Raw genomic sequence first — 12,599 nt, 5'->3', positions numbered from 1 at the left:
TCCCACCCCCCAGCACATGCCCTCACTCCTCTACTGTCTGTGTCCATTGGTTATGCTTATATGCATGCACGTAAGTCCTTTGGTTGATCTTACTCCCCCCCGCCCGGAACCCTCCCCTCCCCTGCCTTCCCTCTGAAGTTTGACTGTCTGTTTGATGCTTCTGTCTCTGGATCTATTTTTGTTCATCAGTTTATGTTGTTCATTATATCCCACAAATGAGTGAGATCATGTGATATTTATCTTTCTCCAACTGGCTTATTTTACTTAGCATAATGCTCTCCATGTCCATCCATGCTGTTGTGAATGGTGGTAAGAGTTCTTTTTTACAGCAACATAGTATTCCATTGTGTAGATGTACCACGGTTTTTTAATCCACTCATCTGCTGATGGGCACTTAGGCTGTTTCCAAATCTTAGCTATTGTAAATTGTGCTGCTATGAACGTAGGGGTGCATATGTCCTTTCTGACTGGTGTTTCTGATTTCTTGGGATATATTCCTAGAAGTGGGATTACTGGGTCAAATGGGAGTTCCATTTTTAATTTTTTGAGGAAACTCCATACTGTTTTCCACAGTGACTGCACCAGTCTGCATTCCCACCAGCATTTCCACATCCTCGCCAGCACTTGTCATTTGTCGATTTGTTGATGGTAGCCATTCTGACAGTTGTGAGATGGTACCTCATTGTCATTGTGATTTGCATCTCTCAGATGATTAGCAACTTTGAGCATGTTTTCATATGTCTCTTGGCCTTCTGTATGTCCACTTTCGAAAAGTGTCTATTTAAGTCCTTTGCCCATTTTTTGATTGGATTGTTTATCTTCCTTTTGTTGAGATGTATGAGTTCCCTATAAATTTTGGAGATTAGGCCCTTATCGGATACAAATATGTTTTCCCATGTTCTCATACACTTCTGATAAAAATGCAAAACTGTACGTCTTTGAAAAATAGTTTAGCAAATTTTTTTAAGTTAAATACATATTTACCATACAACCCAACAATCCTAATCACTGGAAATAAAAACATTCATAAAGAGAGGCCAAAACCGGTTTGGCTCAGTGGATAGAGCGTCAGCCTGCGGACTCAAGGGTCCCAGGTTCGATTCCGGTCAAGGGCATGTACCTTGGTTGCGGGCACATCCCCAGTAGGGGGTGTGCAAGAGGCAGCTGATCGATGTTTCTCTCTCATCGATGTTTCTAACTCTCTATCCCTCTCTCTTCCTCTCTGTAAAAAATCAATAAAATAAAATTTAAAAATTCATAAAGAGAGGTGTACTCAAAAGTTCATAGTGACTTTTTTCATAATGTCTAAAATCCCGAAACAACAAATGTCTGTGAATATATGTGAATGAATAAACAAAATGGGATATATGTATACAATGCAATATTTCTCAGGAATAAATAGGAACAACTGATACACAACATGAATGGACCTCAAAAGCACTGTGTTAAGTGAAAGAAGCCCAATTACACTTACATAAAATTTTAGAGAAAGCAAAACTATAGTGACAGAAAGTAAATTAGTGGTTGCCAAGGACTAGAGATGGGAGAAGGAGACTGGCTAAGCAAGGGCACAAGGAAACTCTGTGGGAAGAAAGAAGTACCCTTTGTGTAATCATCTATGTAGTAATTCCTTCTAGGATGAATTCAAGATTTACTTTAAAATTGAAGTTTTATGTATGCTGACAAATTTTAGTAAGAAACTAAACTGCCAAACTTGAGATACATGTTGCTACTTAAAGCCTTGTTAAATGTAGGTTTTTTTTTAAAAGCATTCAATGCTTTCAGAAGTTACTCTAAAACAAATTAACATAAAATTCCTCTTTTTATACTAATTATACATTAGTGGGAAAACCGAAAAGAAAAGAAAAATGTTAACATTCAAATGCAAAAACTGCCAGATACTGATACCCAGAAAACTGGCATCAAGTGGAAAATTAACAGGCTTAGTGTTCTGCAAAACTCTAATCAAGAAAAAGTATGTATGATGGCATTCCTAAATATAAGCAATAACTAAGATTAGAAAATACAATAAAAATGCCACAAATGTAAATTAGCTGGAATTACTTTAAAACATAGGAAGAGCTCAGTGGATAGAGTGTTGGCCTGTGGACTGAATGGTCCCAGGTTCAATTCCAGTCAAGGGCACATGCCTGGGTTGTGGTCTCAATCCCCAGTAGGGGCATGCAGGAGGCAGCCAGTCAATGATTCTCTCTCATCATTGATGTTTCTCTCTCCCTCTCTCTCCCTCTCCCTTCCTCTCTGAAATCAATAAAAATATAAATTAAAAAAACATAGGAAGAAAACTATTAAACTATCCTGAGCAATACAGACAAATGCTTAAGTATAAAAACATAAAATGCTCCTAGGTGAGAAAACTAAAAACTGCACTTAAATGCCTCCTTCTCCCAAAGTAATGTAATTCTAATTACAATCCCAATTAAATTTCTTTATAAATTTAACAAGTTTAATATTCATATAGAAAAGCAAATATATAAAATAGCAAAAAATATTAAACTAAATTATAAAACTACTATAATGAAAAAATATGGCACAGAACAAGAGATAATCTGATTCTACCATAACTAATTTAACGTAACTAAAAAGATATATCACCGTGGAAAGGAAGAATTGGTTAATAAATAATGATGAGGTGGCTAAATAGCAATTTGGGAGGAAAGAACCTCCTAAACCATTTTTTTAAAACACTAAAATAAAATGTACTTAAACATTTACTAAGCCTCTTGAAGAAAAAGGCCTTCCTAAGTATAGAAATAATAGAAAAAACAAAAGAAAAGTTGGACAGATTTGACTCCTAAAAATAACAAATTTCTGTGTGTCCAAAAATGGTCAAAATTAAAAGACAAATAACAGACTGGGGAAAACGTTTGTAGCAAATATGACAACAGACTAACATCTTTTTAATTCTCAAGCAAATCAATAAGAAAAAAACTAAAACCCTAACAGACAACTAGGACAACGCCAAACAAGTCAACAAAGAGAAATATAATTAGAAAACAGAGAGGAAAATATTCAACTTCACAAAGAAATGTTTAAAACTATATGGCAACTCCTGACCAGTGGCACAGTTGGTTGAAGCATCATCCATACCAACAACAAAAGGCTGTGGATTTGATTCCCAATCAAGGCATATACCTAGGTTGTGGGTTCCATCCCCAGTCGGGCACATATGGGAGGCAACTGATCGATGTTTCTTTCTTTTTCTCTCTCTCTCTCTTTCTCTCTCTCTTTCCTTCTCCCTCTCCCTTCCTCTCTGAAATCAATAAAAATATATATTAAAAAGACATAGGAAGAAAACTATTAAACTATCCTCTCTCTCTATTTCCTTTCCTTTTCTCTCTCCCTCCCTCCCTCTAAAAATCAATAAAAAATTGTCCTCGAGTGACAGAAAGGGTGAGGATTTTTTTATTTTATTTTAAGTAAGAGTCAATGCTTGTAATAGAATAAAAAGAGATATATACTTATCCATTGCTGCTCTGAAATAGGCACAATTCTTTCAGGAAGCAGACTGAGAAAAATTAATCAAGAACCTTAAAACCATCCATACCCTTTAACACAATAGCACTCTTTCTATAAAATATCCTAAGAAAATAATCCTTAAAACAAAATCAAAGTTATCTACATCAAGATGTTTATAGCAATTATCTGTAAAAACGACATTTGGAAATAAACAAAAGTGAAAAGAAGAAAACCACATGAACAATGGTTTCTGTGGCATCCTCTTAACTGGTTATCCTAAAAAATCAGTCTTCCCGATTTCCATCCCAGTCCATCCTCCCTATTGCCCCAAGATTAATGTTACTAAACATCAAATATATCAAAGCTTATAATCCTCACCACCTTAAAAAACAAATCAAACTTATTGGCAAAATATAACAGGGTCTTAAATGGGTTTGTCCCTATCTGTTGCCTCATGTCTTGCCACTCACACGCAATGCATTAGCCGTAAAGAACACATACAGAATTACATAGAATTACTTCTGTGTCTCCATCATCCTATATAATAAAAGCCTAATATGCTAAGTGTCCGTTCAACCAATCAAAGCGTAATATGCTAATGATATGCTAAGGCCACTCAACCGCTCACTATGATGTGCACTGACCACCACGGGGGGAAGACAGTCGACCAGTCGCTATGACATGCACTGACTACCAGGGGACATACAGTCGACCAGTCGACCAATTGCTATGATGTGCACTGACCACCAGGGGGCAGACGCTTCGACCGGTAGGTGAGCTTGCTGCTGGGGTCCGGCCAATTGGGACTGAGCGAGATGGGCTGGACACGCCCTGGAGCCCTCCCACGGTCCCTTCCTGGCAGGCCAACCTCCCGCGACCTTCCCCGGCCCCATGCAGGAGCCACTCCTTGGTGGTCAGTGCGCTCCCACAGGGGAAGCACCACTTAGCAAGAAGCTGGGCTTATGGCTGGCAAGCACAGCGGCAGTGGCGGGAGCCTCTCCCGCCTCGGCTGCAGGCGGGCAGTAAGGAGCAAGGGGTCCCGGACTTGAAGAGCCCCGGAGTGCGAGAGGTGTCTGACTGCCGACAGGCGGACATCCCAAGGAGTCCCAGACTATGAGAGGGTGCAGGCCGGGCTGAGGGAACCGCCCCCCACCTCCCTACCCCCAGTGCACGATTTTTGTGCACCAGGCCGCTAGTTGGTTCAATAAAATGCCAAAATGCTCTTAATCTATGCTGAAACAAGGATTCTGCCTTCATGAATTTTACAGATAGAAACAACAAATGCCCTTCTGTGAGTTACAGAGGAAAGGTCAACTCAGGTCAAGAAAAGTTCTAAGGATAAGGGTAATCCTGGACTTGAATCTTAAAAGACAGGCAAGGATGGCAAGGGTAATTCCAAATAAATGGAAAGTATTTGTGTTTCCACACAAAATCATGTAAGTTTGTAACAGACTTTCTATACAGACAACTCCAAGTTAACCTCTCCAACTTTCTATCTGTTGGAGCTATTGTGAGAATTAAAGCTGATAATAGTATCTGGCACTTAATAAGCATACAATACATGTCAGTTATATGGAAACGTAACAATGCTGGTTACAAACGTATATTTCAAGGGTCCAGCATTCTTAGAACAAAAAAGTAACAGTAAACAAGACCAGGGCAAAAAGAGAAAAGCAAGAACAGGATTAATTAAACAACATATCACCAAATAGCCAGGGTCAAACAGTTCTCTCTACACACCATGACAATATCCTCATACTACATATTACAACAGCACAATAATTTATACTCATAACTAGAGGCCCAGTGCACGAAATTCATGCACTCGGGGGTGGGGGTCCTTCAGCCCGGCCTGTGCCCTCTCGCAGTCTGGGAGCCCCGCGATTGATCGCCCCACAGAGGGAGGCCCCACCCACCACCGCCGGCTGGGTAGCCTGGGCCTCTCTCTTTGGGGCAATTGCAGAGCCCCCTGGCCGGTGGCCTGGGCCTCCCTCTGTGAGGCAATCTTGGGGCAATGGCAGGGCCTCCCAACCAATCACATCACACCCGCCTTGGCGGCGGCAGTCAGTGCTGGGTCGCCATAGTGCCTGCGACCCAGGAGGGACCAAGAGGTCAGCAGTTCAGCCCACTCGCCAGTCCCCACCCACCTGAGCCTGCTGCGCGCGCAGCCTGGCGTTCGGTCGTCCGTTCGGTCGTTTTGGACGTTACGGACCCTGGCTCTTTATACATTAGGATGATACTGAATCTTGAATAAAACACTAAGTTCTGATAAGTATGATCTATTTTAAAGGAGTAGGACATATTACATCTTTAAGAGTCTTCAAAATCTTTAAGACATCAAAAATAACTAAAATACGCCGAAACCGGTTTGGCTCAGTGGATAGAGCATCGGCCTGCAGACTGAGGGGTCCCAGGTTCAATTCCAGTCAAGGGCATGTACCTTGGTTGTGGCACATCCCCAGTGAGGGGTGTGCAGGAGGCAGCTGATCGATGTTTCTCTCTCATCGATGTTTCTAACTCTCTATTCCTCTCTCTGCCTCTCTCTAAAAAATCAATAAAATATATATTTTTTTAAAAATAGCTAAAATAAGAATCTTGTTGCCTAAAATATAGTCCTTCATTTACCTTGAAAATTTAGTTATATGCAAAATACACTAAATTATGTGCTAAATAAATGACACGTTAATATGCTATGATAGCCGAAACCGGTTTGGCTCAGTGAATAGAGCATCGGCCTGCGGACTCAAGGGTCCCAGGTTCGATTCCAGTCGAGGGCATGTACCTTGGTTGTGGGCAACATCCCCAGTGAGGGGTGTGCAGAAGGCAGCTGATCGATGTTTCTCTCTCATCGATGTTTCTAACTCTCTATCCCTCTCTCTTCCTCTCTGTAAAAAATCAATAAAATATATTAAAAATATATATATATATATATATATATATATATATATATGCTATGATAGTTACAATTCAACCAAGAGGAAAAAAGTAGATCCATGATTAAAACACACACACACACACACTTTACTTGCCAATGAAAACCAAACTACATGTAGCACCTAGGCAGGTCCAACTGCCTGTCTAAAGGTTACAGTAGACGAAATAACCTAAAGAGAAAAGGAAGGGGGTAAACTAGGTTGCCTTACAGGCAATCCTCAGGTTACGTCGGACTCGACATGCATCATTTCAAGGTTACGTCGCCATCTCCCATTTATTTATTAGAAGGAAAAAAAAAGGTTTCATCATTTTGACATATGTACATATGTGCTTTATGTTTTTTATTATTTATTTACCACAAGTAAAGGTCAGGAATTGTTATCTTTTAAATTTTTTTTACTGTGTCACTTCATTACTGCTGTGTATGTGCTCCATGTGAGTGACGTAGGTGCTTATGTAGGTGGGTTCCAACTTATGGCGAAAATCAGCATTACGTCGCTCTGTAGGAACGAATCTCCGACGTAACCCGAGGACCTACTGTAAAATGAATTGGGGACATTCAAATCACTAATACCCCTAGAATAAGTCATTATGGTATACAGGCACTTTCCTACTCAGAAACCTGTCAGATATAATCAAGTTGTGATTTTTAAAGCCTTGAATCAATAAAATATGCAGGAAAACAATACTAAAATACCAGCATATCTAAGGTGAGGTTTTTAAAGTTAATTTTTCTTTTTTTTAAATTATTTTTATTGATTTCAGAGAGGAAGGGAGAGGGAGAGATAGAAACATCAATGATGAGGAGAATCATTGATCGGCTGCCTCCTGTATGCCCCCCCACTGGAGATCAAGCCCACAACCCAGGCATGTGCCCCTGACCGGAATCAAATCCGGGACCCTTCAGTCCACAGGCTGACGCTCTATTCACTGAGCCAAACCAGCTAGGGCTAAAGTTAATTTTTTATTAGCAAGACAAGGTTAACCTCATTACTGCCAAGGGTTTTATAAATTAATAATATGAGGAGCAACATACAAAAACATTTAAATTACAAAAAGGTCTGGAAAGGTCTTCTGTTACTTCTCCATATCTAAGAATTTTAAATATTAGGAGTTATTATTAAACTGCTTTTTCCAAATAACTAGGGTCAAACAGTTCATTGGTTCTCAAAAACAATAATAAAATGAAAAAACACACACAATAATATTAAAAAATTACCCCCAACTTTTTACTATAACCAAAATACAAAGAATATGTAAGAAAAGCCTATTATCAGATATTCATACGTGTAATGTATATAAATTTTATAATCAATTTGCTCTAGAAGTACTTGTTAAAATTGATATCTTTACCACAGAATTCATTGTAATGAACAAGTATTAATACATCATAAAGATCAACAGAAGTAGCTTAATGGACTCAATCTGATTTTAACCACTAATGGCCTGAGGAATCTCAAATTTGGGTTTAAATTAGCCCTACCTTCTTAGCATCAACAAGTACCAAACTGTTCACTAGTTGATTGTGGTCTTCAGAATAGGTGGAAAAATCTAATATCTGTTGTGGGCAGAGATCTCATAGCTCAAATATTTCTTCTCCTTCAGTTTGTGTGTATGTGTACTAGTAAGTGAGTGAGTGTGTGTGTCACCACGTAAGAATTGTTGACACCTTTCAGTAAAGGGGCACCTCTCCATTAAGGATATAATTGAGTAACTACAGTTCATAAAGCACCCTGAAATCAAAGACACTAAAAATTTTAAATACTGGTATTGTATTAACATAAAGCAAAGAACAATAATCTAAAGCATCTTACAGCTCCAGTGTATTGTAAAACATATAAAAACTCACTGTGTGATCTGCCTTTTTTTTTTTTTTTTTAGTGATTTTCCTTTATTATGGAATCCGGATCTAAATGAACTGTTTAACACTTAGTCTAAAGGTATGCCAAACATTTCTTAAGGTCTTAACAAAGAATCAACTTTTTTTTTTCCAGAAAACAAAATGAGGCCTAGGTTAAATATTTTATTTGGCTTCTCAGGATGGACTGAAAAGTTGGGCACCAGCTCCAGACCAATTCCTGGACGCACATCAAACACAGCCCTGTCATTTATCCAGTCAGTCAAAACAATCTTTTCCATCTAACCCTTTAATGTTTATGTCCTAAAAAGCTGCTAATTGAATCCAGCTCTTGAGATCTATTTGTTAAAATATATACCATCTAATTTGTAAATGAACAAAAAAGAAAAAAATATGTTAACTTTCCTGGCAAAACAGAAGAAAATCCATCACATGTAACCAAAAGGGAAAGAGCAGTGTTTTTAATATTTGAATATTTTTCTCTTAAAATACGACAGAGACAAATTCCCAATGGTTTTATGCAATTGAGAGTACCTTAACTGTTTTTACAATTACTAGTAAGGGGACACAGTATATTTAAAATTCCTCAGAAAAATCTAAAAATACAAAATCACTCTATAAATTTAGTCGTGTTCCTCTCCTCCCCTCCCCAAAAAAATAATAAGTAATCTTTTCTCCTAACTTTATGTGTGAATTTTTCTAATATATCATATGCAGTCAGGAAACCACAGATAAACACTTTAAGATCTAATGAGTCACACAAAAAACCTCAAACTTATTTTATCTGCAGAAAATCAAAATCCCTGTTTTCTCCCTCTTTTTCCATCATGTGTAGAGACTAGAAGGAAGTCAACGCCAACAGCCTCTTTCTGATGCTTTCTGCATACCTGGAATCCCAGGTTCTTTTCACAATCACTGACTCAGGACTGACGCGGAGAGGCACAGCAGTAGATAAACTCTAAAGCAACAAAGATCCCTTAGAAAGGTTTCCATTGATTCATAAGAAAATAAGGAAACTGAATGGGGGAAACGGGAGACAGACAGGCATTCCCCCAATCCAGGTTTTCCATTAAGAACCACTCAGTTAATGATTCTTTGCAGTTTTCCCTAGGGAAAGTAAAACTGTCATGGAAGTAATATATTTTTTAAACTGCAGCCAACACAGGCTACCTTCTCAAATACCAAATTCACTGCAAGTTTGTATCTTGCAAGTTTGTATCTCGCAAGTTCAGCCAGTGGGCTGGGATGTGACACACAAGCATACAATTACAAAAATTAGTCCATATAAATCTCAAAGTCTAGTGCAGGCAAACATAATTACAGTTTACTCGTACACATGCACACACACACACACACACACACACAGAGATTAAGGAAAACCATCTTTCTCACCACACATCCGAAAATCATGGTGGGTAATTTATGAATAGTGAGTGGTAAAATCGCACTTCAGTTACACTTTTCAAACCAAAAATTAGTTTTTCCTTAACATGCGTATCACGGCTGCGTAAGAATACCAGAAATGGCAGGGTAAGCAAAATGGACCTGGGATGTTCAAGATTCAATGCCCTTGGACTCCTCGACACTTTGTAAGGGAAGCCTTCTATCTAGCAACCCCTCCAGACATTCTTTTCCATGACTGGAGGGGGAAAAGGGAAGAGGGGGAAGTTGAAAGGAAACTTCGCCTGAAAGTTTGTATGAGCACTTAGACATGTACAAAAAAGAAAAAAAAAGAAAAACTGTGTTTGTAAAGCCGGTCTAGAGTTAGGAGTGAGACACAGTTCTGCGGCCTACAAGGAACAACCCCAAACATGCTACCCTGCAATCAAACACTTCCAAAACACAGTGTACGACGAGCCGGAGTCGTCGGAGCGGCAGACACACCGGAACAGTCCACCTCGGCCTCCCTCCCGCCCCGGGACGTGCGGTTCAGGTGTGCGGCGCGGGCTCCCGCGGCTGGCAGCACAGTGCGGCGGGGTTTTGCACGGAGGCACAAGTGGACGAGCAAGTTAACAACCAGGGAACACACACACACACACACACACACACACACACCCGCCCGTTAAGCGCTCCATCTTTAAGGAGTGTTTACAGCGCGCAGCCAGCCACCGGATTCAATAATCCCCGCCCGGGAGCCGCTCAGCCCCGCACCGACCCCACCTGGGCTGCCTCCCGGGGCCGCTCCCCGAGGCCCGGGAGAGAGTCGTGTTCCTCGGCCACGGCTTTTCGGCCCCAGACCCGCCTGGAATTCCAACCGGGTCCCCCTCCCCTCCACAAAAGACCCCGAAAATCCATCACCTTTAGCTTTTTCGAGAATTTCCAAACAAGGGCGAGCGGTCCGGCGGCCCTCGCGCTCCCTGAACTAGGCCTTCCCACGTCCCCGACCCCCCCAACTCACCATTGATCGCGACCCTGGCCCTTCCCAAGGCCACAGGCACCCCCCGCCGGCTCGCCCACCCGGGCCCGCCCGCCCTGCCCCCTCACCTGTCAGGCGCAGCTTGACGGGCCCGTTCCTCCGGCCCCCGGGGTTAGACATGTCCCCGGCGGCGGGGGCGGCGGGGCTGCGGCCGCGGCGCGGGGCCCGGGCCGGCGGGCGGCGGGCGGGGGCGACGGCGAGGCGCGGCGGAGTCACCACAGCGGCCGGGGCTGGGGCCCGAGCAGCCGGCGCCGCGGCCGCCACGGCCGGAGGGTCCCGGATGTGCCGAGCGTCGTCGCCATGAGCCGCGGAGGGAGCGGGACGCCGAGCTCCCCCCTCCTCCCACTTCTCCTTCCTCTGCCCGGGCCGCACAACAAAGCGGCAGCCGCGGCCGGCCGCGCCGCCTCGGCCCGCGCCCGCGCCCCCGCCGCCTCCGCGCAGCCGCCTCCGCCTTTCCCTCCTCTCGGCGTGGCGGGGCCCGGAGCCGACGGGGCTGGTCGGCTGCGGCGGGCGGTGCTCGGCGGCGCCGGAGCAGACTCGGGGATCGGCCGCTTCCTCCTCCACCCGCCCTCTTGTCTGAGCGAACCGGGTCCTGCGGCCGCGGCGGCCACTCGTCGGCTGCGGGGGGCAGGGAGCAGTCGGGGGGAGGAAGCGGGGGGAGCCTGGGGGCGGGATCAGAAGTGATGGGCGGGGAGTGGGCGGGGCCTGGGCGCGCGCGCGCGGAGTGCCCGGGGCACGGGGCGCGAGGCTGGGCTCTGCCCGGGCGCCCGAGGGCCGCCGGGGGTCCCACGCCGAACTTGAGGGGGAGCCCGCCGGGAAAGTGGCGGCGCAGAGCCCTCTGGCACCCGCAGGGGCGCCGGGTCCGGGCCACGGGAGGGAGCGCTTTTGTCCGCGCGGCGCCGACTGCACTTACCGGTCGCCCACTGCGTGCCGCGCTCCCGGAGAGGTGGGGCGAGCAAAGTTGGAACCGCTGCCCTCTGGGAATGGAAGAGACACTATTTCCATGCCGAGGATTCCAGCAAAGGCCCCCCGGGTGTTTCGCTCCCGGTACCGCAGCTGCCACCTCCATCCAGGACTCACCTGGGTGAGAGAGATCGGGTTACCTGCCTGCTCAGGCTCTTTGCCGCTCTAGCGCAGGGATCGGAGGATAATGACACTGCCTTAGAGGATTATTAACAAGACAAACCTTAGAGAGAAATGTGTGAGCAGCCTGACATACAGTGCTGTGTGTCGTTATCTCAGGAGGGCAAAACAAAAACAAGTGTACCTTATCCTTTGCCTCTGTCATTGCACTCTCAGAAACGTCTTCTTGACGTAGAATCACACAGAAGATGTTCTTGGCGAAGTTTGGTTCATAACAAAAGGGGGATTGAGCAAATAGCCTGGTGATTACATTGCATCCACCGCATGGGGTTCTGTGCAGCCATTTACATGGCAGTTGTGAAGATCATATATTATGGGAGAGTTTACAAATAATCCAAGTTTAAAAGCACAATAAAAAGTTGAATGTATGCATGCAAAAGTGTCCAGCACAGTGAAAACTAAGGATTACAGCATGGGGGATTTTTTTTTTTGTATGCTTTGTTTAAGGCTGGTAGAACATTAATGCAATTTTAAATGTTTAATAAAGTCGAAGATCTTTTCATCCTAAATCAGTGTCAGTTGTTATTTCGAACTCATCAGTGATGTCACTTCATGATCCAGATGAAGTTACCTCCAAGAGCATCTCATCAGTCTGAGTACAATCTGCAATTAAAGTGGTCCAAAAATTATATAAAGCTCTAGAAATACTAGGCAAATACTAAATGCCTACTATGTGCCCAAGAGTGAACAAGACCCTTTTTAAAAGCTTCTCTTGCTACAGAAGCTCTGAAGATACACTAATCAATTCGAACAATAGCCGCTATCACCATT

The 12,599-nt window shown here is 43.5% G+C and overlaps 1 protein-coding gene across 1 annotated transcript in view; it reads right to left on the bottom strand.

Moving 5' to 3' along the window:
• SMURF2 (SMAD specific E3 ubiquitin protein ligase 2) overlaps positions 1-11,298 on the bottom strand; it is a 97,398-nt gene extending 86,100 nt beyond the window's left edge. The window contains exon 1 of the mRNA XM_079798424.1: positions 10,754-11,298. Within this exon, the coding sequence (XP_079654550.1) occupies positions 10,754-10,805 (52 nt within the window). The 5' untranslated portion in view covers positions 10,806-11,298. The remainder of the gene's footprint in view (positions 1-10,753) is intronic.
• Between the last annotated feature and the right edge of the window lie 1,301 nt (positions 11,299-12,599).

The sequence above is a fragment of the Cnephaeus nilssonii genome (genome assembly GCF_951640355.1).
Source record: "Cnephaeus nilssonii genome assembly, chromosome: 19".
Classification (NCBI taxonomy): domain Eukaryota; kingdom Metazoa; phylum Chordata; class Mammalia; order Chiroptera; family Vespertilionidae; genus Cnephaeus; species Cnephaeus nilssonii.
Note: the sequence above shows the minus strand (reverse complement) of the source record. Positions and strands in the feature narration are given on the sequence as shown.